The 27,256-nt window shown below is 36.1% G+C and overlaps 1 protein-coding gene across 7 annotated transcripts in view; it reads left to right on the top strand.

Annotated features, from left to right (window-relative positions):
• KCNH7 (potassium voltage-gated channel subfamily H member 7) overlaps positions 1 to 27,256 on the top strand; it is a 459,439-nt gene that overhangs the window by 420,628 nt on the left and 11,555 nt on the right. For 3 of the 7 annotated variants that reach the window (XM_034654655.1, XM_034654653.1, XM_034654650.1), the window contains 5 exons: positions 8,535 to 8,787; positions 9,927 to 9,989; positions 11,950 to 12,155; positions 13,867 to 13,966; positions 22,288 to 22,551. In XM_034654655.1, the coding sequence (XP_034510546.1) occupies positions 8,535 to 8,787; positions 9,927 to 9,989; positions 11,950 to 12,155; positions 13,867 to 13,966; positions 22,288 to 22,551 (886 nt within the window). The remainder of the gene's footprint in view (positions 1 to 8,534; positions 8,788 to 9,926; positions 9,990 to 11,949; positions 12,156 to 13,866; positions 13,967 to 22,287; positions 22,552 to 27,256) is intronic. The other 4 variants (XM_034654651.1, XM_034654654.1, XM_034654656.1 and 1 more) reach the window with 4 other exon arrangements.

Below are 27,256 nucleotides of genomic sequence, written 5' to 3'. Positions count from 1 at the left end.
CCTAAACTTGCATATTTTTGTTCTCTCTCCTTTCCTATAGCAGGCTTTTGAAAGATTTATAAATTCCACTGGATTTTGTTCAAGGAACTAGCCTTTGCATGAATTTATACTTGCTACTATTCTTTTTATTTCCAGAGTCTGCCTTCATTAATTCCCCTTTTTTTATTTCTGTGGGTTTTCTTATTATTTTTAACATTGTAATAAGGTCTTTTATTGTTTGAGTCTTTCTTCTGTAATAATAATGGTGTTAAGACTATAAAGTCTCCTTTCAGTGCAAGTTTTTCTGTGGTTTCATGGGTTTTGATATGACACTTTCTCCTTTAATGCTTTCTACATTATTTCTTCTTTGATGAGAAGGTTATCATAGAGTGTGGTTCTTAATTTCCATGTATTTCTGATTTTCTGGTCACTTTTTAATATTTTTCTAATTTTTTGGATTATAGTCAGAGTTAATGGATTATATAACATTTCTACTTTTATAAATGTTTAAGCACCTTACACTTAATGTAGAAGCGATCTGTAGTTGTGATGTTTAAAATGACTCAACTTTTATAAAGATTTTCCAAAACATTTAGCTTTATTGTCATGGGGATGGGCTAATCTGCTCTCCTTTTTACACATATTTTACTCTCTTAAGTAAAATATGATTAAATTATATAATTCCACTAACAAGAACAGCCAGCATAAATAGGTTTCAGAATATAGACAGTTGATGTAAAGTTCAGTTGATGGGAAGTAGAAATGGGCAGGGACAATATCTGGAACATTCAGAGTGCTGAGGTAGCAAGAATCAACACATTTTACAGAAGAGAAGTATGTCAGGAGGAAGAGAACTTCTACTATTTTGAGAGCTTTTCCTATTTTGTAAAAAATTATACAATTGCTGATACAGTCATCGCTTTCTTTAGAAAACAATTGGAATTGCTCTCTGGCCCTAATCTTTCTGAGGAACAAATACCCTAACTGGTACAAAGTGAAAATGACATTTATGCTAAATTAAATGAATGGGGAACATATTGGGAGCAACTTTAGAAATCCAATCAAATGGACAGCTGTGGCAAGTCACGATAGTTGATAAATCCTTTACTAAGTTTGAAGTCTTAGTCCTTCCACAAATAAAATCCCTAATACATTTATGTTTCAGCTTTCACATATAAAAATGAGGTAAATCACCACTCTCTATTCCTTATATAAAGTTGACAAGTCAATCAAAATATTTGATTCTAAAATATTATCACATGAGTGATGTTTCTGAAACATAAAACTAAATTTAAATTCAAGATGACATGTCAAGTACAAAGTGGTACTTAAATCATTCTTTTCATTACCTGGAAGATTGCACCCCCTTCTTTTTTGTGAGCAACCTCAAGTCAGTTACAATCAATCCACTTGGGAAGAAGTATTTGCAAAGCATCCAATAGATCCCACTATAGTTATATTCTGTTAATGCCTTCCCTTACTCCCTCTCTCAAGTAGTTGGGTTGAGGGTAAGGTCCTGAAATTGTTTCTCAGCATCCACTTTCCTCTTATTACTTTTAGAAACCCTAGTGGGTTCCATTGTTTCCCCTTGGGACCTTATACAATAAATCCTAATAAATGCACCTTTTTAAGTCAGGCTGTTGCTGAATTAGCAAAATTCCAGAGTCTGGGTAACAAGGACATATATGTAAAAGCAATAAATCCTCTCTGCCTACTCATCATTACCCACACTCCAACTCACCCTTGGCCCTGACTTAATTGAGGTCACTTTAAAGTTTGAGCGTCCTTGTGAAAGCAAAGAAACATTTCACATATCATGCTGTGACCTGGTGGTGAGAGCTGCCAGAGAGGCAAGGAGAAGAAGCAGGAGGAAAGACTGTTCCATTTTTCAGGGAATCTTTACTTGCATCAAAATCAGTTCAGGATTTATGACATTGTTTTCCATGTCTGTGTGTGGCAAGTTTTTGTTCTGTTCATGATTTGCTTCTGAATGATGTAACCATGTGATAAAAGTTGAAAAGTTACACATAGAAAATTAGTTAATTTTCTCAAGGTTTATAAGGGCCCCCATCAGGGATTGCATAATACTTCGCTCTGGCCAGATAAGATACCCTTCCTATACAATAAAATAATTCCTCATTCGCATTAGCCACATGAAGGTAAAATAAGAAAGCAGATAGCAAAGCAGTTTGAGCTTCAGACTAGGGCTATGTATATTTAAATGTTTAAAACTGCTAAAAGAACTCATCTATCATGATCAGTGATTAAACATGAAGTATTAAACATGTAATCCCCAAGGAAACATGAAAAACATGTGCTTCCTATTCCTTAATGATAAATCACAACCATAGCAATAATATGATCTGGGATGACTGCAAAATTGGGATATACATTAGCTTCTAGAAACAACAAAAAGCAAGGTTTGGTATCGTATAAGTGGTAAAGATTTACCGAATGCTGAATGCCCACATGGCAAACAATGATTCTATCAGAATCAGAAAATGCTATAAAATATTAAGGCTGTACTCTAGGGCAGAGACTTAAGATTTAATATATTACTTGCATCATCTATTTGATAATCACACTTGAGGTTTAGTGTTTCATAGGGAGTGCTAATTTGTGTTTTGATTAATCCTAATTTGTCAAGATCTAAGTGTATTTAATGAACCAGAGAATTTCCTCAGAAAATTTCCTAATGTCAGTTATTGTAGTTACCAAACTTGTTCATATCATTAATTTGCTGTTTAGGGGAATCATTTAATATGCTCAGACTGTCTTCCTTATGGTGCCCTTTACAGCCTGCCTTTAGGAATGACCCCTCTGCAGCTACACTAAGTGAAACAAATCAAAAACCATTCATTACAACATAAATCCACTTTCCAATATTATCTGGACAGGGGGCACCTATAAGAAAATACATTTTGATTCTTTCTAAAGCAAATAGCGTGTTTCAAAAACCATAGATGGTGTCTCTGTTTTTGTCTAACAGAAGCTAGAAAGTATACCCACCATAAAAGAGCATTTTGCAATCCAAGCTAAGAGACAGCAGGCATTGAGGCATGTGTCTTAAATGTGAGGAAAGAATAAGGAGTTTATTGTCAATATATTGTGAATATTTAACTTTATTTGAAAACCCTTATCTATCAGCATCCAGGTAAAAGTTGAATGAGGAAATAAATTTCTCTCTTGCAACTTTTGCCTTTCTTTAATCACATGAGGTGGGGCTAGGAACATGAAGACTCATAGAATAAACTTTAAACTGCTGGGCAGGGAAGAAAATCATGGTTTTAGGACTATAAATCACCTGCCCTACCCACAGGACACATAGTTACTGTTGAAAGACAAAATCGTATTGAAAATTGATTATAAAAGAACTATTTCCAGAGCAAAATCCAATAGAAAGTAGGCCCCACCTTGAGGGATGATACAATAGTTTCATATAAAAAACAATAATAATAATCTTAATTAATATTCATTAATATTCTTCTTCTCAGACTCCACTAACTGAAGCTCAGGACACATTTCTTTAATTGTAATCTGTCATAGACCTGGGCCAAACTTATTTTTCATTGAAACCCCAATACAAAAACTAGGTACCATAATTGTTTTATTGGCATAAGTATATAAGTTTAATTTAAGGATCTACTTATTAAAAAGTAAATCTCTTATGAGCACACTCATATCAAATCAGAAATTGCAGGCATTAACCCCAGCCTCCATTCTTTTCTAAATTTTGTATTCATTGCTCAGTATGGAGAAAACTTGAATTCACATACTGCATAATTGCAAATATTGACAATATTGTAGAATTTTTTCCACTACGTGTATGCCAGCAGATACACATTTGAAGGAAGTTTGGTATAAAGTTAAATACTTCTGAATTAATATCTGATCATGTTTGACAGGTGCTTACTAAAGGATAGTTAATTATTTCTTTTTTTTTCTTTGTATGTCATCTTCCAGGAGTTTTATTTAGTTTGATTTAATACTGCTATTTTGTTGTGTAGTTGTTAGGTTATTCTTCTTTGAATGTTAAACTTTGGGTCCTTAAACTTTGGGTCCTTTGGTAGTAAGCTATGGGGTTGATTGCTTTTAGCAATCACAGAAAGCATTTCAAACTCACTTAAAAGACTGAATGTCTCATTTGTCTTACAAAGTTGAGGGTCCCAAAGAGTTTTATTCACAGAAAGTCTAGTAAAGAAGAGTTACCTTATGTTTATAAAATATTCAAGGACCTTATACCATAATAAAGACATGGGATTTTTATCAGCCTTGAAAAAATTTTCTGAAACGTCAGGAAGTTTTAAAAATCCCCCATAACTGGCGCCTGGGTGACACAGCAGTTGAGCCTCTGCCTTCGGCTCAGGGCGTGATCCCGGCCTTGTGGGATCAAGCCCCACATCAGGTTCCTCCGCTGTGAGCCTGCTTCTTTCTCTCCCACTCCCCCTGCTTGTGTTCCCTCTCTCGCTGGCGGTCTCTATCTCTGTCAAATAAATAAATAAAATCTTAAAAAAATAAATATAAATAAAAATTAAAAAAATAAAAATCCCCCATAACTGCAAATATTAGAAAAGTTAAATTGGAGCTTTTCATTCACCTTAAATTAACTGTATATTGAGGGTTCATTTGAACAACCACTAGGATTATAAATGTCCAAATGTGTACCATAAATGTCCATGCAAAGCAAAGTGTGGAAAATTCTGATTAAATATATATATATTTATATTTATTGTATCTGTTTAAATGTATATATATGATTAAATATATAATCTGCAGGCCATGAACCTGATTCTGGGTGATGCTCTTGGGTCTTTGAAATCAAATCAACCCAATAAATAATGACTCTAGACACACAGTGAAAGGTGCTGTGTACTCTCAGAGCCTCAGAACTTGACTGACAAGAAGGTTGTGTAGAGTGTAGTGGAAATAGTTATAACAATCACTAAACCAGCTGTGTCTTGGTTTGTACCTGTGTACTTGACATACCTACTCTTTACAACCAGATCTGCTAGACCTGGTAAAATGCTAATATTTGACTGTTAAATTAAGAAGTTCCATGTCGGTAGTATAGCAGAGGAACCAAACCTGATGAAAAGGAAGTACAATGAGTAGGAAGTAAAGAAGGCAACACAGCTGAGACCAATGGAAATGCGTGTCTTGGATGAATATACTTAAAACTACCCCATTCTCCTCCCTCTTTCCAGTGTTCTTTACTCTATTTCTCTATAACCCCACTCTTTTAACTCCACTTTTAAAGTCCCTTTACTTAGGCATACCCCAGATTCCAAAGCTGCTAACTAATGTAGGACATTTAAACCTCCGGGCTAGTAAAAGATCCAATTACTAAATATTAACTTCCATTGACTTTTACTCAAGTGATCCATGTAAATAACTAAAGAAAATTAAGAAAGTTAGTAAAGGGCTAACACCACAGGAGAATTCCTTAATCCAGATAAGTTCTTCATGCCAACATGTGTGTATCTTCTCCCTGGGCCAGCAAAGACTTCTCCATGAAACTCTGTGGTACCTCCAACTAGAGGCCATTCTTTCCAATGGGTATCACATCTGATAGGATAAATGCTAGGAGATGACACTTAAGAACATTTGAGAAGAGAATAATGTTGAAAAACTTTCCCATGTACCCTATATGGTTTTGTGAGTAATTCTAAGTGAATTGGCATTCCAAGAACATATTTATATTGATTTAGTAACTGCTTACTTTCAAAAAGAATTTAAGACAACTCACGATGAAAACCTAGTGCAAGTAAGCCAAAACATTTAACACGAGTCAGAAACAGGAAATAAAAGTTTTCTTAAACTCTGTTGAGGCAATAGTACACAAAACTTAGTGGTGAATTCTCTATTCACCAAAGAGACCAAGGAGAATACAATGGGTGTTGTATCTCTTAATTCCTAGCCAAAGAGAACTTACTAGTTCCTCAGGAATAATAAATATGTATGACAAAAAAAAAAGGAAAGAAAAGAAAAAGCCAGAAATAAACAAACAGCTACAATGGATGGGATAATTTATATACATTATCACATTTAATTGTGAGCACAACCCTGTGAAGTAGATATTATTAATTATTTTTACAATTGAAGAAACTAAATCTCAAGAAAATTTAATTGAATTAACCAAAATCCCAACTAATAAGTGTCAGAACTAGAATTTCATCTCATGCCTTTCTGATTCCATAGCTCATCTAACACACTCAGAGAAATGAGTAACTCCTACCTCTATCTCATCTGTACCTTCCAATTCAAAGCACGTATACACACCCTTGTGCACATGTGTGCACACGCACACGCACAATTTTTCCTTTTATAAGCAGGCTATACTCAAAGTATAACAGAGGAACTTTAGGAAAATGTCAGAAATAGCAGCTACAAGCTCAATAATCTCATTCCAACTATTATAGGGAAAGTGCTATTTCCCCATTTGTGTGAAATATAAAATGCCTTTCTGTACATTTTTATAGCCAAATCTTAGGGAAAAAATAGACATGTCTAACTTGTTGCTTGGTGTGATGTTCTTTACATTTTTATCTGTATGGGGACATCGGAGAATTATGCTGAGACCACAACAGTGGAGGGAGGAAAAAAAGTATATCAAACTGGGGTTTTTCCTACTATAGCACCCCCAAAAAAGCCCTATTTCAGAAAACAGTGTGCAAACCTTGCTTAACTCCAGTCTAGCATCACTTGCCCAAAAATCCTGTTTGATAGTTTAGACCAGTAGAAGGGGTCAGCGACCTTCCAGAGGGCTGGCTCTATGAGAGGAGCTGAGTTGTTTAGGATCTGACAAAGAGTGGGGAAGAGCCTCCAGCCCCCAAGAGCAGAAATGGGTTAAGACTAGGTAAGTTCTCATTTGGGGGACGACTTTAGTCCAAGCAGAAAATCTGGCAGGAGTCCAGTCATGTAGACAAAGTCTGAAAGATAGAGTTAAGGACAGAAGTTTCAGAAGAGTGCCCAGGAATTCAGAGAGGAGGAAGGCTCGTTTCTTTTGGGTCTGAGCCAGGTAATATAGAAACTTCAGGATGGATGTCTGAGTTCCTACAGCTGTGTGGAGCTGGGTAAGCAGTGTCTAGAAATTGGCACACTGTTTACTGGTAACTTACCACAAACTTCAAAATTGAAAAAGCTCCTTTTCTCTGACAAAGAAACACAGATAGATGAAGTGACTTGCACAAGTGTCAAACTGTGGCAAATTCATGACCAGAACTCATATTCTGTGGGTTTTCTTCTAAAACGCCCTCTACCCATTTCTGTGTGTGACTCCATGATGAAGGAAACAAGATTGGAGGTAGTGGATGTCATGTTTTCGGTCTCTCGTTGATGTGTTTGTATGATACCATGCCCGTCTGACTGACTGCATCACACAGGGGTCCTAGAGAAGAAGTACAGCTGTGGCTGCTTTAACATTTCAAACAGACATAAGTGTAAGTCAACTCAAATGTGATCTAATTTGAAGTTCTTCTATGGACCATATATATCTCAATTATCTGGACAAATAATTCATGATGACTTTTAGCTATACTGAATAGTAATAGCAAGTTTGACCCAAAATTTAAGAAATCCTAAAATTACATTATTAAGCACTATGTAATGCCTCTCACCTCTACTCCAAAGCACATTTAAATGGATTTATTTTTACTGACCGAAGAAAGTCCACATGAGAATTAAAATCTATATACGACACCCAAAATAGCTAAGACACGCACACGGAGAAGCAAGAGTTGAGTGTCTTCGGCCCATTGTATACTGGGAAGTTTATAAAACAATATAGAATTTTATTCAGTTTAAATTGAGTGGCGCTTGTCACAAGTTATTATTTAATCTCTTCTATAAGATTTTAAGTTAGTCACTGAATAGGTTGTCAAAACAGTAGTGCTGTTAGAAGCTTTATGTTTGCATTGTAAACTTTGGCACAATTTCCATTTCTGAAAACATAGCTATACTTTTAAAGTATGTTTGCTGTTCTCCTTCCCTTTCTCTATTTTCAGTGCTTATCAAAATATTTAGTATTAATAGTGTGCATATGAAACATAAATATTCCACATACTGTTAGCTAAGAGCGCTCTCTGGTATATGACATTTATAAATACCATGGCTATTTCAGGATCATTGTTTTTACTAATTCCAATTAAGAAGTATACCAGGGACAGCAATCCAAATCGACTTGAGATTCCTTCAAAAGGTTGTCTTTCTAGCTGTACCACCTTTCATTAGTTATGTCTTACTAATTGTCACATTTGCATTCTATATGTGCACAGTACAATTACCTCACACGATGCAGGGAATGAGAAGCAGTGTGAAACACAGGCATTACATTTTAATGAGACCGCATTGGTGTTGAGCCTGAATGCCTGCAGTTAATTCAGAGAACAAGTATTTGAGTTAAAATTCTGACATGTTTAGCAAACCAAATAGGCAGGCTAGGTAGAAGCATTGTAAGAACTCATGTGACAGTGACTACACCTGCAGTTCTGTGAGCAAGAAATATACTTGTACCCTGTGCACTGGTAGTATGAAACTCTTTTATTTTTTTCCCTCAGGTCCTAAAGGGTTTCCCAGAATGTTTACAAGCTGACATTTGTCTACATCTCAACCAGACTTTGCTACAAAACTGCAAAGCCTTTCGGGGGGCAAGTAAAGGTTGCCTTAGAGCTTTGGCAATGAAGTTCAAGACGACCCACGCACCTCCAGGAGACACCCTCGTTCACTGTGGGGATGTCCTCACTGCCCTTTATTTCTTATCCAGAGGCTCCATTGAAATCCTCAAAGATGACATTGTGGTAGCTATTCTGGGTGAGTGTTTCAGAACTGGCTGGTGACAAATTCAGGTATTAGCTGGTGCGATACGTAGTTCAAAATGATAGAAAACAGGACCGATCTATGTATTTATGAGTACTATTTTAAGACTGATAGGTAATTTTAAAGCTTTATTTAAAATTCAATCCAAATCAGATTGACCTTGCAGAAAGTATGTTTCCGTGACTGTCTCACTTTTTCTCTGATGTGTAAATGCTTCCATGACTCTCCTTAGCTCTTGGCAGCTACTTAAGCATTTGAGGCCAAATATATGAAAACATTCAGTGTTTTGCTTTCATGCTGGAGAACCTTGGATTCATGTTGGATCCCTTAACACCTTAAATATACTGTATACATTGTAAGATACTTGCTAGCATGCGCCAATGCCCTGTCATGAACTGTGTTGATGTGTTGGTAAATTTCATCCATTTGCCCTGCACTTTTACCTGCTGTGTCCCATCAAATGGAATTATACGAATCCTTACCTAAGTCATATAGAGAGCTATGAACTTAGCACCCAGGGATAAAGGTGGTGAGGAGATTAAAATTACTAGTAAATTAAACTGGTTTGGGTGCAAAAGAAAGTCCATCTGTCCAATCTGTCTTTTCAAAACCAAATTTAATCAGTGTGAACTTGTAGGGTTTCTTCGGAATATTAGAACGGTGCGAAAGAGGAAAGGAGCAGTGATCAGTTTTTCTCCCATACTACCTCACCAGGAGGTTTAAGCCTCAGTCTCCCCATGGGAACACCCACCCTCCATATTTGGCATTTCTCTGTTTTCCTGTGGATTAAATCCAGGCCCATTTAAATAATGAGCATGTAACTCAACAATTTCCTTTCACTAGATTCTTGATGTTAACATCCAAAAAAGGACAAGGATGTTGTCTGTTTTCATTGCTGCTGTGTAGAACCAGAGTACGGCCTAGCACAGGATGAAGTTTGAGGAATTCCTATACATTTTGACAATTTTGTTATAGTGACAGTTTTCTTTAAATCTCAGATTGACAAGATGCACAACTGGGTTTACGATGCAATAAGCAGGCAAAGAATAAAAACATAAATCAGGTAGCAGCTACATAATAAACTTGGACTTTCACCAGGTTTGGCCTTGACAGTTTGCTCTGTGTGTTGCCAGGAAGAAGCATGCTTCATTGCATTCCTGATCTTAGAATCAGCCTGCCCCAGCTTCTACAGGGAGGTAACAAGCCCTCTTGCTTTATAAAAAAAGTAATTTTAGAGTGTAGTTAGGCAGTACACACTGACTGACTTAGTTTTTGCTCATTTACAGTCGTGTAAACGAATTAAAATGAAAAGCTCATGCTGAATTTAGTTGAGAGCTTTTCTTTGATAATATCTACACCAAAGTATTAAAACTGTAAAGAATTTCAAGGTCCTTTTTTTCTGTCCCCATTTCCATGTAAATCTGCACCTAAAATCCTCATAAATTATGCTTATTCATTCCATGTTTGAAGCGAGGTATTTATTTAAAACAAAGTTAATGCATTCTCTCCCATATCAATTTCTGTCATAAAGACATGCTCTCTGATTTGTCCCCATTAAATTCACATTTAAAATAAGAACATTACAGATATGTTTGACCAATTAGAATTTTATTGTTTAAAAGTCTTTGATAATTTCCATAGTCCGGTATATATAAACTTGTCTATCAAAAACAAACTTAATGGGGGCACCTGGGTGGCGCAGTCCTTAAGCATCTGCCTTCGGCTCAGTGTGTGATCCCAGCATTCTGGGATCGAGCCCTGCATCAGGATCCTCTGCTAGGAGCCTGCTTCTTTCTCTTCCACTCCCCCTGCTTGTGTTCCCTCTCTCTCGCTGGCTGTCTCTCTCTCTCTCTTAAATAAATAAATAAATAAATAAATAAATAAATAAATCTTTAAAAAAAAACTAACTTAATGGATCTAGAAAGGTTTTTTTCTAAGTCTGAAAGGAAGCTTCATGATATATGTAAGAAAGTATGATTTTACACTACCATTGATGATCTTTAAAAGTTATATGATCAATAGTTTATCAGTAATTATTAAGAATGTGTTCTGTAGTTTTTAAGTGTCTTGACATTCAGAGACAGAAAAGTCTAAGTGGCCATGACATTCAGGTAAAATATTGGGAGGAGATTAAACATACCAAGTGTGAAAAGATTTTGACTGGAGTCAGAATGCCCCAGATTTAATCATGGCTACTCTCTCCCTCCCTTCACCCAACTAAGTAGGTGACCTTGATCTAATCAGTTTACGTCTTTAATCTTCTTTCCATAGTCATAATATTTAGATAATAAGTAATAATTTCTTTTTGAGGTTATTTTAGGGATTAAATGAGATAATTCACCTAAGCATTTGACGCAGTGCCTGGCACCTACTTAATTGTCAATAAGCATTTGATGTTGCTGTCATCATCCTCATTGTTGCACAAAGCCTGGAAAAGCAGGTGGCATGTGTTTAGGCAGAGGGGATGAGGAGGACCCATCAGAAGCCAGATACTGAAATAATCCCAGGTTTGGTCAGAAAGCAAGAAGGACACACTTTTAGAATAAAGGCCATTTGGTAAAAAGGCAAGACTATAAATAAAACTAGATTTATTAAACAATTGGACAAATTCATCAAGGGCAAATCCAAAAGTAGATTCTAAAGGAAACAAGGTATGTTCAAATTATACCCCTAGTCCTCTTAGTTTTGAAAGCATTCCACTATGCCCCCGTGCTTGGCATCACCCACTTCCCCCACCCCTGAGACCATCCTAAAATAGAAAGTTTGTGAATCTGACTCACTGACTCCTTTTTCATATTCTTGGATTGACAAAATTAGACCACACCCACTATAAGGCAAGACCCTTTGCTAGCCATATAGGGCAGAGCAGACTAAAGTCATGTTTGCTGCATTTCTAGAGACTTAGTCAAAGAATCAAAACAAGGAAATAATCGGAATTATACCAGGACTAGTATGTTAAGAGGTAAAATTCCACTCAGCAAACAAACATGACTAAGGCAGTCAGTAGAGGTACTGGAATTTTGCTGCCCAGCATCTGTTGGCCATGGGATCTTCCATTTGAAGTCTTTGGTCCAAGGATTGGTCAGTGGTCTCCTTGTACTTTTAGAAAGAAAACATTAAGTTCAGACTCCTTTTACCTCTTTCTTTTTTCTTTAGGAAAAAACGATATATTTGGAGAAATGGTTCATCTTTATGCTAAACCTGGAAAGTCTAATGCAGATGTGAGAGCTCTCACATACTGTGACTTGCATAAGATCCAGAGAGAAGACTTGTTAGAAGTTTTGGATATGTATCCTGAGTTTTCCGATCACTTTCTCACAAACCTAGAATTGACTTTTAACCTAAGACATGAGAGTGCAAAGGTATATGTCAACGGTTTGCTTATTTTCATACTTAGACATTTTATTTTATTCTTGGATCGCCAAAATACTTCTGAAAGATCAAGCAAAATATAGCAAAATTTTACCAATTCTAAATATTTGGAAGGAAAAGCCAACTTCATATTGGAAATTCTAAATTAGAGGGAAGGAATTCAGTCTAATTACTTTCAAATATACTGAATACCTTTAAGGAGGTCAATTAAATTTGACCTTTCAGGAACTCTTAGGTGACACACTGGATTTAAAATAGCCTTGGTTTTTATTGAGTGTAACCATTCTTTGTAAGAAATGGGTGATCCTAGGCTGTTGAAAGTCAACTAGAAGAGCTTTTTTTACGCAGGGTGAAAATATTCTCCCAGCTATTATTGACACCACACACTGGTTGGCAAGGTCTTTTCAATAATAATGAAAAAAATTAAACTCATTCAAGTTTAGGTCCACATTTCATACAATTTCCAAATCACAGAAGTATAAATTAATCAGGCTTAAACCTGAGTCAAAATTAGTCTAACCCTTGTATCCCTCACTCTCTTCTACTATGAAAATATGTCTTTATGACTTATCACTATTCTAATACAGAATTGCAGCCTACAGTTTACTACTAGTTTATTCCCCCCCTTTCCTCCCAAAACCCCATTATCCCAGCTCTGATTCTAAATAGCTTTTTGCCAGAAACCAAATGTTGGGCTTTTGACACTTCCAAGTATTTTTTTAATGCTAACTAATATACTCTCTGGGAGAAAAAATCCTCAAGTCAATAGTTAGGTAAAAGGTAGTGGATTTAATTCTCCCAGAGTTACAGTCGTTCCCAGCTACTGTGAGAGCCTGAAAGAGGATAAACTTGTAAGGCCACCAGGGTACCATTTAACAACCTGAAGCACCAGCTCAGATAATTGCTTCTTTTCAAAATACTGAGAAGTTGAAAAATATCTAGATGATAAGAGGCTCAAGTTATCAAAAGCACATGTTTTTTTATGAATTCAATACCTTATTAAAATCTCAGTTTAATGTCACCAGCCTTATTTTGATTTTGCCTTGAAAGACAACAAGATAACTTCTTTACATAAAAAGTTTAGGCAGCAACTAAAGAAAACAGGGGTTTTCATTGATTTTATTTATTTGGGAGCTTTCATTTTTATTACAAGAATGATAATATTTTCCAGAGGGGGAGGAAGGAGGAACTGAGAACACAATAATAGCTCAAAATAATAAACTGCCTAAAGCATAGTGTTCAATGAATTTAACCTTATATTTATTGTGAAATTTAACTTTGCAATCATTACCGTGTATTTAAACAGTTATAATTAACTTTTACTTTTTTCTCTGCAGTAATACAGATTCTGCAATTTTTTAATTATTATTTTTATTTTAACTTTACCAAGTTACATAAAATACATTCCACTGAAAGAATATGTTGTCTCTGAATGTTGACAATATTATCCCCAAACACTTCTATAAATAACTTCTACAACTATGATTTCCTCATCAGATGGTGAAACTACTAGAATTATTCTATCAGTCCATTTTATAATTTAGAGACAACCAGGAAGCAAAGTACTGTAGCTGTTTGCCTGCAATCTAATAATTAAGTCTCAAGTGGTTGAAATGATATGAAACAGCAAAGAATTTACTGACAATACATTATATTCAAATTGAATAATCTTCCATTTTATCTTAATGTCCATTAACAAAGGCTGATCTCTTACTACGATCACAATCCATGAATGATTCTGAAGGAGACAACTGTAAACTACGAAGAAGGAAATTCTCATTTGATAGTGAGGGAGACAAAGGTAATTCATTTCATTTCTAAAGTTTAAATGTACAGCATGTGGTTATTAGCCGTTCTTACTAAATGCTCATTTATTACTGATTTCAATGGTGAGTTTCATTCAGAATTTAGAAAGGCAAATCCTTTGCTTTTTCCAGGATCTAATGATAGGGTTACTGATTGATAGCTCTCAATGATGTCATTCAGCAGCGCCATCTGATATCTACAGAGACATCACAGATAGAGATACAGAGTATGTTGGTTAAAAACAGAAAAAAAGGGAAAAAAAGAGGAGGCCAATTAGTAGCAGTTGAATTACTACACCCCAAGTCCTGAACAGAGTGTTCCAGAGGGAGGACCCTTGTTGCAGCCTGAATGCTCCATCCTCTCACATGTAGGACGTGGACGAAGGTGGTATTTGTTAGACCTCTTCACTCCACACTCTCTGTTGGACTTGCCACTTCTTGTCCCCTGTGGGTTTTTCTGCCCCTCTAACCATTCTTTATGTTTTGCTTGTGTATTCAATGACTATTTAACATTTCACATTTTTACGAACTGCTCAATTTCTGAGAAACTAGTTGTGTAAAACAGCCCCTAGCTTGCCTAGGAAGGGAGCTAGAACACCCTTTGCAATTTTGAATAAAAATAGCGGGTGTGTAATAGAATGACCTCATACCTCAATGGAAACCCTGTTGAAGGTACATTTAATTGTGCTTGGGCAGATGAGAGAAGGTTTTCCTGAAGAAGTCTCCACTCTTGCCCCAGGCTGATCCAACAAGTGTGCCAGTCTAAAATTTGGCTCTCAGCAAAACAAGTCCCCTGTTTTCTTGAATACTCTTCTCTTGGCATCTGTGATATGGCACTCTTCCAGTTTTCCTTCTAGCGCTCAGTAATTCCCTGAAAAGAATTAGAGGGTCATTATCTTCTAAACCAGTTATTAGTTATTAGAATTTCTCAAGATGTGGCCCTAGGCCTCTTCTCATTCTATACGAATGTTCTCCTGGATGATCTCATTTATATTGTTTAATTATATTCTCACATGAGATGTGAATATTTACATCTTAATCCCAGGCCATCTGAGCTTCAATCTCATATCCAACTGCTTATTAAACCATCAACTTGAAATCTCAAAGGCAGCTCAAACTCAAAATTTCCTAAATTGAACTCATTATGTCCCTCTGGAAACCTGTCTCTTCATCAGTTGCCATGTCTCTAAATGGACCCACTGCCCAAACCAGATATCTAGATAAATATCTATCTAGGAGGTGACCTTCTCTCAACCCTCCATCAACTCTGGCAACAAGTCTTGTTATTGCCGCTCCAGTACATCTCCATTTAGACCAGGTCTGTTTTGGTTTACTTCTCTCCATCTTCTTAGCCACAGCTCTTGGCCAAGCTACCCTAATCTATCACCTGGAACACTGAAAGAGCAACTCAATTCACCTCCCCACATCCAATCTGCCCCTCTTTCATTTATTCCCTACACTGGACCACTGGTGATTTTTTTTTTTCTAAATGCAGTTATGTTTATGTCATTCACATATTTAAAGGACTTCCCCTCTAAAGACTTCCCCTTCCCTCAACAACCCTAACCTGTCCTTCTCCCAGCAGCTCCTCTATTTTGCAGCATTAATTCCGGTTGTAGTTCTGTATCTATTTGCATCATATTTAATCAATGTTGCTTGTCCCTAGACCCTAAACTCCATGGAGAAGAGAAATATTTAGTCACCTGTAACTTCAGTGCTTGTCTCATAGCAAGTATTCAGCAAATATTTGTTGAAAATGTGAATCAATGAATGAAATAGAATTTGAGCATCTTCCTTTTCTCTTCCTCCTTTTGCCTTCTTCATCCAAGTTCTTTCCTTGGCCCCTTTCTCTCTGAGTTCTCTCTGTAGGGCAGCTCATCTACTAGCTTCAGCTTACTCCACACTTCAAATAAACTAAACTGCCCTCTCTTCCATGTAAATCATTTCTGTCTTTTTGCTTATATCATTCCTTTAATCAGAATTTACCTTGCTGTCCTCAAACACAGGCATGTGCAATAACATCGCACCACTGTTTCATCCACCAAAATTACCTTTTCTGTCATGGTTAATCTCCAATGATACATTCAACATAAACTCTTTTTTAAAGATATAATTGGCTTTATGAGCAATTCATGAATTGGGCAGCATCTTATCTAGCACATGGAGAGATGCTCTTTAATATGAACCCTTTTCTTGATTTCTCCAAATATATAGATTTTCTTTCTTTTATGAATTCCCATGTCACTTTCCTTTGGTGTCAAAATCTGCCCTGCACAGTGGTTAATGTTTATTGTCCTTTTTCTCTATCAAACTGTGGAGTCCTTTAACAAAGAATAGTTGATACATATTTGTTGAATTGGGCTAATTGTTGAGTCCTCTGGCTGATTACAGAACAATAAACCACTCAAATAGGTGATAATTTATTTCTGCAGTGTCTTTCATTATTCTCTTGGTAACTTTTTCTAAAATCAGAACCATTACTGTCAAGCTGTTCTTCAGTAGGCTTAATCAAAATCCCTTATCCTGAAGTTAATCTCTTATTTTTACCTCGTTGGATATGAAGAACAACTTGAAAATGTTGTCTATACAATAATGTTCTTGATACACTTGAAGATTTATTGAATCTCCTTTCAATCTTGTTTAGTTTCCTCATTCTCAAGCTAAATAATCTAATGTTTTTATCTCCTGATAAGGCCCTGAGAGCATGTCACAATGTATATTGTGCTGATGCCACTAGACATTTCTATTGATTCTGAAAACTTTTCCTTTAATCACAGACTTGGTCTATGAGACTTATTTTATATAAAGTATAGATAGTAAGGGATTTGCCTGCCTGCAGCTCTTTGAAGTTCCCTGTTGTGTCAATGAGTAAGCATAATTTGGGTAATGTGAGGACACAATTAACTCCAGTCATCCAGAATTTGAGAGCCTATTGTAGTCTTTAGGATTCCATGGTGCTACAGCACGTATAGAAATTTGCTGAAAGCAATCTAGTCCCCATAGCCCCAATTTAATGTTCTAAAAGTAGAACACTCATTATATACGTATCTTGATGTAGAATCAATGTAGAGGAGAAAAACACATACGTAAGTATAAAGAACAGAGAACTTTCAGAAAATTATTGATGCTAAATGCTATGGGGGTACATAAACTAGAAGCTGCTCATGCAGTGCATTGATTATTTTAGTTAGTTTACTGCTCATGTGAAACACTACCTTGAAGGCAGACGTCCAAGAGTGCTGATGACTGTGAATCACTTAGCAGAGGCATCAAGCACCGGAGAAAAGAACACATAACTGGCTTTGGAGACAGACAAAGGCAGAGTCCTACACTGCCACTCACTACCTACTCAAGACACCAGAACTCTTCAGGCTTCAATCCTTTCCACCCCCCACCTCTTCCAATCATACCAGCTACACGTGGTTAAGGAGCTTAAATTCAAAAAGATATATTTAAAAAGAAAAGGTATATAGAATCTCTGGCAAGTTGACTTGATCAAAATAGAAGTTAACATTTTGGATCACTTATCTCTTAAAATTAATTTGTTGATGAATGTGGCTTGTCCTCATGAGCTTCTCACTTCTGATGAAATAAACCTACTTCTCAACAAGAGAAAGTTGTTAGTTTACCTGTGAACTTGAGGACATCTTGTTGTTTGTTTGCTTTTTTTTTTTTTTTTTAATCTTCAAGTAGTTTTCTTTCCTTCTTCAAATTCTGGACTGGAGGAGCCCCGGAACTCCCCAACTTAACTAAGGTCATTGTAGAAAGAGGTCCTATAGTTCCTGAGATGAAAGTAAAGTCATTGCTACAGAAAGTGAAGACAAAAATGATACTTAAGTGACCTATTTAGTGGCCTTTGTTAAGAATTTGTTAAGATGGTTGGACAGAACAGAAGTAAATGAGGTATACTCATTTGGAACATGCTAAAAAAATTGTCTCTTTCTTTAAGTAGTCTTCAAAGTTGGATTGTGCTTACTTCAGAGTATGCCAATATGATTCGTTGGGTGATAGGAATAATAATTAAGATTTTATATTGTGTATAGTTTATAATATACATAATATATTAGTATGATAGCATGTATAATAACACAAGATATGCACACATACACATGTATTTTTTTAACGATAAGGTTTTGTAATCAAATACTTGGAATATTTTGCACAACTCATTCTATAGATAGAAAATGCAAGATCAAAGTAGTATAGTAGTATGAAAGTTATCGAAGTAAGGAGTAAATATATACATTGTTAAACTTTTATAGAATGAAAGTGGTTTAATTCTATTAAGTCTTAAATATGTTGATATTATACTTTGGCATCTCTTAGGAATATCTTCTCCAATAAAAATAATACTTAGCTTTTGATATCCACTTCAGTGATATATAAATGTGATTAAGAGAGTTTAAATGTTTTTATCTTGCATTTGTATAGAAAAATGACATTAGTTCCCTTTCAATATTCCTTGAAGCTAGAGAGGAACTAAGGTATCTGAAATCAAGGGAAGAAATTTATTTTAGACCTCAATTTTTAATGAAGTAACTTTTTTTTAAATGCATCTGGCCCTAAAATGCTCAGCTGATTTCAAAACTGTTACCAGTAGGAAATCGAGAACTCAAATGCTGACAGGGCAGGGCACATTAAGTGCCTCTCTTTGACCAAAATTTGGGTCTGTCTGTTGGGTCTGATAAATAAAAATGGTAATTAATCTGAAATAAAGGCTCCATAAAAGGTGGAGTGAACAAGCATTTGCTCCCAGATTGTTTGAAATAGAAAAATGTTATATTATCATTCTTAAGATGCATGGCTCAACTACTCCACCAGGACACTCGTCCTATGCTCTTGAATTCAGTCTGAACCCAGGAAGACAGCCACAAGGTAAATCACAAATGCCATAGAATTGTGAGGAGGTGAACTGTCAGCCTCCAGAAACAGGGGATTTTTTAAAAAGGTTTTTGATCATCTAAATCAAAACAAATTTGAAGTTTAATTAAACAGGCAAAGATTTTTCTTTGTAAGATGATAGCAACAGGAGTGATTGTGCAATCTCAGTTCCACCAAAGGGAAAAATGTAAAACTCCCTTACCTTAATGCCCACAGAATACTATTTCTACATAGAAAAAGAACAGCATTAAGAAAAAAAAATTAGTATCAAGAAAAAAACAGCACCTAATACTATTTAATATCTATAAAATAATTCAGTTTAATTAGAAAAAGGCAGAAATGGAGCAGGCCATCAAAATCTAGAGGTACCTGGAAGCTAATTATAATGCATTTTAGCCTAATTTCATGTATTCCCTCAGCCAACCTCCAGCCTAACCCTGAGCAGTTTCCATTTTTAATCCACAAATAGATTGTCATTTCAACTTTCATTTTCTGTGATAGAATATGAAGCTTTGATTTATCTAATAAGGAACAGAAAAATGTGGCTGCAGCAAGGCTGCATTGAAGAAACTGTCCATGTGGCCTGCGTTCTGGGAAGCAGCTGGCTCATCGTCTGGGGCCAGTGAACACAGAAGTAAATGTGGAAAAATCCTCCTTACAAACTGGAAAAGTTCAAGGCTATCACACTCTTTCTTCTTCTCTCACGATTCTGCTTTTACCTGGAATTTTTATTATAGGATTTAGAGACCGTGTATATGAAGTAACTTGTTCCATTTTACGACAGAACAAAATCATAATCCCTCATTCACCACATTTTGTGAATACTTGTCCAGAGTTGAGATCAGCAAGTTATAATTCAATTTTAAAAATATCTCTCAACTGACGAATTTGTCCCTAAGCATCCAAAATCAAGTCGTACCTGGTAAACAAAGACATAGGCCCAGGTGGTAGATAGGACAGGACATTTTACTGCTCGAGGATTGAAAAATCTACAGAGAAGAACTCCTAAGACCTCTCAAGCCAGAAAGACAAGATGGTCGCATAATTTGTGATGTACATTCATTACAAAGATCCATGTTAGCATTCTCCATACTTAGACCGGAGGCAGAAGTAGTGATTAATTCAGTTTACATTTGAACATACTGGAAAAAACTTCACGCAAGTGTCTAAAAGAAAGGCATTCTCAGGAAGACGAGAAGCATGAGCGGACTCAAATCCCACTGGTGCCCAAACTGCACAAAGGTGTAGCAAACGGATGCAATTCACTAAGCAGGTGTGAGGACAATTTAGAAAAGTGAAGCTTTTATTTATTTATTTATTTTACATTTACTAGCATAAAGTTGGAATGATTATTTTTTGAGGAATGAAATATGTTTATAAAATGAGGAACGTGGACCAAATTTTCAAGAGGAGAGAAGTTAACACCAAAGAAAATGGAGGATGAGATGATAATAATGAACTCTAGAAGTTTAAGGCAGGCTGTGTCAGGGACACTGGAGAGAAGAGGAAATGCTGATCTGAAAATTTTCAGCCAATCAGATTAGTGGTTGAGTGGGGAAAAGTAAGTGACGCTGAGCAACCAATGATGTCACAGTGCTTGAAACTGGTTGGCTCAGTCGGTTAAGCAGCCAGCTGACTCTTGGTTTCGGCTTAGGTCATGATCTCTCAGGGTCGTGAGATCCAGCCCTGCTTTTGGTGCTCATACACACACTCTCTCTCTCTCTCTCATTCTCAAAAAAGAAAGGAAGGAAGGAAGGAAGGGAGGAAGGGAGGAAGGAGGGAAGGAAGGAAGGAAGGAGGGAAGGAAGGAAAGAAGGAAGGAAGGAAGGAAGGAACTGGAAAGGTCTGTGATCTTCTCAGCAATGATAAAATCACTGAGCAAGTGTGAAATCATGAAGAAAATAACTTTAGCAATCGGTTTTTGCTACATTTAACTTTAATTGACAGGACACTAACTCAGGAATAACAATTTCACATAAACTTGATTTTTAAAAAAGATTTCTTTATTTGAGAGAGAGAGCTTGCATGCACAGGTACACAGCAGGGGGAGGGGCAAAGGGTGAGGGAGAGAACCTCGGAACCTGGAGCCCCATGCAGGGCTAGATCTCACAGCCCTGAGGCCATGACTTGAGTCAAAATCAAGAGTTGGACACCTAACACACTGAGCCATCTAGGCGCCCCATAGAAGATGATTTTTAAATTCTATATTTTTACCTTGGGCTGTTTTCTGGCTTCTCATATTTTAAATTATGATACATATTTTTTAAATAAATATTTTTTTAAATAACTGGAAGTTTTTTTGGAGTGGCTTAAATCAGTTCATTTGACTAAGCACAACTGGGCATAGAGTAGATGGGGACACTATCTTCACCATTTCTCTAGAAAATATTAGACCTTCTGGAGTTGTGTTGGTTGGTTATTAGCAGGAACCAGATGGAGAATTATACTGTCTCCCCAGGACACTAATGGAACTAAGTTCTGGGATTTGTCTTTTTAAGTTTTTCCTGCTGAAATATGTTCTCACACAACCTTCAGGACTAAAATTATCCTGACATTTCAGTATAAAACAGCCAGTATGCGCTCCTGGCTTTAAGGTAATTAGATAAACCCACCTTAATTACTGTATTTAAGCTTTATATTCTTTGCAGTATGCTACACTACCAAATCACCTGGAATGTCAAGGCCATTACATACATTGATCTAAGGTGGAAATTCATCCCATCAGCCTTTACCACAAGGAGGCCTCTGGTTTTCACCTTTGCAACATACAAATGCCTGCCACAGGAAAGGACATGAGGCTAACAACAGGCTGCATAGTTGTGATATTTTAGAATTGGGACATATTTTCCCTCCTTTTTTCATTTCCTTAAAGAGATAGTGGACCAGATTTTAAGAATACAAATGACTGCTGAGCATGTATAAATAAGGTTGTAAGTTACAGGGTTTGTTTGGGTTTTTTTTCCTGAGCTGTAAACATTATTAGTATTGCAGATATTCTTTTAATTCTGAAACAATGTATTTCATTAAGATAATCTAATGTCCTTTCAATCAAAAAAAATTCTCCTTAAGTAGCTACATTCTCAATGGGAAAAAGAGAATGAACAACTTTCTTGGTGGCTTTAAATAAAATTATTTTTTTAAGATTTTATTTATTTGTGATAGAGAGAGAAAGATAAAGAGCTTGGAAGGACAGAGGCAGAGGGAGAGAATCCCTGCTGTGGGGCTCAGTACCAGGACCCTGAGTTTTTGACCTGAGCCAAAACCAAGAGTTGGACTCTCAACTGACTGAGCCACCCAGGCGCCCCTAAAGAAAATTTTATGTTATAGTTATTTAAAGAACATAACTATTAAAAATGTAGTTTATATACACTTAGATAGTGTAATATGCATAGAACCTCACATTTGATTATCTTCTATAAAATAATTTTTTTGATAGATTTTGGCAAAGGGAGCAGTACAAATGGTCCTGAAGACTCTGTAGACACCATAAGACATTATCAGAGTTCCAAGAAGCACTTTGAGGAGAAAAAAAGCAGATCTTCATCTTTCATCTCCTCCATTGATGATGAGCAAAAGCCTCTCTTCTCAGGAATGGCAGATTCTCCTGCAGGAATGGGGAAAGCAGCTGGACTCAATTTTGAAGAAACAGTGCCCATCTCAGGAAGAATTCACATAGATAAAAGAAGTCACTCTTGCAAAGGTAATCAAGTTTCTCAGGAATCAGATTGTCTCCCTTTGGTGCTAATTGTAAAATGGCAACTTTTCACGAATGGAAGAACTCTACTCACACATGTTAATTTAATCGTTTTACAACTTCATGAAATATTTGCAAAGTTCAGATCTCAGATCATCTACAAAGCCTTTGTGCAAATCTGGAATAGTGTTAATTATTCCTAAACATTGATAGCATAAGAGGTTTTTGTGGTAGTGAGATTTAACATAATGCCACATAGAACATTGTGGGAAGGTCTATTGTGATTCCAACAGGGAGCAGGGATTAATGAATATTTTAAGAGAACTAACCAGCTGATTCTTATATGTACCCTCTGTACCCACTTCTCACCCCCAACCCAGTCGCTTTCTAGAATGAAAGGCCAATGCAGTAACACTACAATAAAAGACAAAAAGAATTTCAGTTTACTGGGAATTATGAACAAATGGGGAGAAATGCCCCTAAATAAATTACGCTCTTTATCCAACTCATTTAAACACATTTGTTTAACATCTTCACGAGGACTACCCAAATATCTGGGTTTTATTGTAGAAAAGAGGCATGAGATGGATAATAATGTTTGCTTAATATGCACATTTGGTCTAAAGGATGGGAAACAGGAAAAGTTAGGAACTATCACATGGAAGAATATTTAACTGAGCATAACAGGAGCTAGAGCTACAGATCTAGCTCAAACTAACCGTTAAGTGGGTGCAAAAACAGGTGTGGGCCAGATTGCTTGGGTTCCAACCCCAGCTCCCTTTAGTTCTTTGCTTTGCTCACTTGCTCCCTTTATGTCTTTGAATAAGTGGCTTGACCCCACTAAGGCTCAGCTTGCTCATCTTTCAAATAGAATAATATTTTCTAACCAACTAATTGATTGTAATTATTGAACAAGGCAACATGCATAAATTCCTTTCTCTGAGATAAAATCCTTAACTCAGTTTAGTATCTTCTCATAGATTTTATTTTGTAAACTTCTCATCATTGAATGTATATATAAAATACATATATACAAATGGACATATCAAAATGTAGAGATAAAGAATGCAGAGCCAAAAAAACCAAAGAATATAAAAGAAATAAAGGAAAAATGGTCTTGGCCTGGCAGGATAGCAAAATTATGGCACAGAGTAAATGAATATTACCTATCATCATCACCATTATTTGAAGCAACTGTATCTGACAGCAGTAGTTTTATTGAATCTAGGATGTTTAGGCTTTACATTTCTCCAGAGTTACCCTCCCTATCATATCAAATCGCTTTTGCCATGACCCCACATTGAAGTAAGCTAAGAATATATGCAAATGTTCTCTGGACAATTTAAAATCTTGATGAAGTGAATGAAAATAGTACCTCATTTATCACAATGGAAGAATGGAATATTAGATGTGATTACCAAATGTCCCATTTTAGTTATTTATGAAATCGGACTCTGGGAAGTACTAAAAATAGGAAAAGGTTGTATCATGGAAGTCAGAAGTTCTGAAGAGCTGACGGAACCATCTCTACTTCAAAAGTCAGCAGAATGTGGACCTGATTTTTTTAGAAGTACTTTTTGTTGTTTTCTTCTTGAGTTTTAGAGTCTCAAGTGACAAGTCATTAAAGATGTATTTTGGGGACTTTATTTGACTTTATAATGACTCTTGCTGACAGTGAGTTCTCATGCCCTTCATCNGATCCCATAACGCCGGGATCACGCCCTGAGCCGAAGGCAGACGCTTAACTGCTGTGCCACCCAGGCCCCCCTTCATCTTTATTTTTCTTGGCCGCTTCTTCCAATTATTTTTAATTAGCTTTTCTAAGTGCAAGATAAAAAAAAAGTATTCTAACAAATAATTTTAATATCTATAAGTTTTAATTTTCAAAAATGTACAATTCAGGCCCTATCCAAGTAATAAATCCTTACCTTGCATGAAAATTCATAGCTAAATATTCATGTCAATTGAATAAAACAATTGATGTCATATAGCGTTGACCAGTGTGACACATGGTTAATCTGGTTAATTAATCTAACCAACTAATGGAGAATTCTAAAAATTCATTCACTGCAAATTTTATCCTTTATGATTTTTTAAGGTGAAGTATTATGGAATATTCAAGAAATTGAATATTCTGTAAGGTACAGCTCCAACAGCTGCAGTTTGAACTACTAAATCCCCACAAATTTTAGTTTTATCAATAGGAAACTTCATTTACTTACTTTCCTGCACTTGTCATGCTGAATCCAACAGAAAAGTGCCTTTTTGGCAAAACTGAAAAGAAAAAAAGTAAATTGAGTGGATTCTGATCCTACTTAGATTGAGGTCAAAAGTTAACTCTAGAAAAAATGTGTACCCAGAGCAAAGTGAAAGTTTACTTTCTGTTCATCCATTTCCAGAAATGTGTCTTGCAACTATAGCAACATTTTCCAAGGCAACCAAGTACAGATTCTTTCTGAGCTATATTTAGAAAGTGTCTACAAGGATGTTCATTTTGATTAAGACCACTAACCAGGATTTCCCCTTTGAACTTTCTTCTTCTATATTGCTGTTAAAACAAGCCAATCATTCATATCCAGACTTTAATTAAAAAGTAAATTATAATCAAGGACACGTCTGTCTAATAGTTTACATTTTATTCATTTCCGCGGAGATGATAATCATTGTTTTTCTTGAGTGGTAAAGAAAAACTATAATCCTACATAATTTATTGCATGGCATTCACCATTGTTATTTAAAAATCAATTTATCATATATGATTTGCGAATGAGAGAGCTGTCAAGCATAGGCAGAAATTCGGTAAGCTTTCTTAGCGCAAAACTTCTGAGCATAATATGTAACTTCCATCTTATCAATTCTTACTGTCTTCTCTAAAGATTCCTACAGTAACTGGCTAGCAGGTGGCTAGACAGGGACTAGCACTGGCATCACCAAACCACTATATGTGTGTTCTAAATGTTTGGCATTGCTGTTCCAAAATTGGAAACCTAGTGTACTGAGACATTATATTATTGTTTTTTTAAAATTTTAAATAGAGTTACAAGTTTATAAATAGTAAATCATACTTTTCAGTGAAAATCTGCTGATATATTACTCAAATCTTCAGCAATATCATTTTTCTATGTTCATTTTCATTTTATTTTGTTTGGTAAAATCAAAAGAAATTATATTCTGTCCCTTTAAAAGACAAAACAGAACACCAGGATCCCATAGGCTAAGGAATCCTTAATCACAAGGAACCATTCTGGAATTCATAACAAGCCCTATGAGATCTGTTAGCTATTTCAGCAGAACAAGGAACCCTGACCTTCCATTCTTCTAATGCGTCTTTGGAGATGCTAATTCCTTTGGTACAGCTTCAGCCAACTGAGGCAGCAACTGCCAGTATCACAGAAGAGAAATTTCTCTGCATTCAGTGGTAAAGAAGAAAGAATACGGAGACTTCCTCTGCTCCTTGAAGAAAGGGGATGTTTTTGAGCTAGCTGACTATACTTTTGGGGAAACTGCAGGAAAGGAAGGGACTGCAAGAAGCCTGCAATTCCTGCTCCCTATTTCTAGAATCATACCTAATCTTCCCAAATCGGTTACTTTCTACCCAATTTTTTTAAATAGCTGAGGATATAAATTCCTTAACTTTACATAACTTTTGTCAGTGTTTAATCATAGCTAGTGTCCAAAAAAAAAGAAAAAGAAAAAAGAAAAAAGTAAAAAAAGTTTTTCTATCAAACCAAAATCACTTTCTGTAATTCAAATCTATTTCCATGTGAAAATGAAGACCAGTTTTAGATACTCTTTTCCTCCTACCAGCCCTCCCAGCGAGGAGGAGATGTCACTTCTTCTTTATCTCTGAAATAAACTCCCAACTCCACTAGTATTTTTTCTAGGGTTTTACTTTCCAAACCTTTAATCATTTGAGTCTCTTGTGTGGATATGTGAAATGTAGAGGGTAAGAAAGCAGAGCAAAAGCCATCAAGTAGATGATAAAATGAGAGGAAAAGTAAGATACTGTATTTGCCCTCCAATATTGATAACTTGCAAATACAGATTGTAAGAGAAACTGTAAATTAAAAAGAGATTGGTCAGCAGTATGAAAAATGACCAGAACCTTACTACCAAATTTTTCAAGTGTGGGGACTGGGTCTTCTTCTCCTTTAATTCCCCCACATTTAGCAGAGTGTCTGGCCCATAACAGACATTCAGAGCCTTTGAAAAGCAGAATGTCTAAAGTACAGAGACATAAAAATATTCTAAATAAAAGAGCCACAAGAAAGCGTATTGGAAATTAATGTGAATATATTAAAGGACAGCGCAGAAGGAGCTACAAGGAAAGATAAAAACGGAATAGTGGCATGGGACTACAGGACCTTTAACACCCTTGCCATCTTTGATGGCTCTACTTCGAGTTGGGTTGGCCTAAGAGAACCCCTGAAGATCAGAACTATTCCATGGCTCTCTCTTGGGCCCACTCTAACTCACGAAATATGCTAATTATCCTGGGAGAACAGCCCCCAAAATCTTCAATCCAAGGCGAAGCCATACAGCCATGCCTCAGAGGTATTGCAGGGTCAGTTCCAGACAACTACAAAGAAAGGTAATATCACAATAAAATGGGTCAAATTTTTTGCTTGTTCACATTGTACTGTAGTCTATTAAAGGTGCCATAGCATTATGTCTTTAAAAACAATGTACAATATGTTCATCTTAAAATACT

The sequence above is a fragment of the Ailuropoda melanoleuca genome, chromosome 2, assembly GCF_002007445.2.
Source record: "Ailuropoda melanoleuca isolate Jingjing chromosome 2, ASM200744v2, whole genome shotgun sequence".
In the NCBI taxonomy this organism is placed as follows: Eukaryota; Metazoa; Chordata; class Mammalia; order Carnivora; family Ursidae; genus Ailuropoda; species Ailuropoda melanoleuca.
This window is presented reverse-complemented; position numbering and strand designations above follow the sequence as displayed.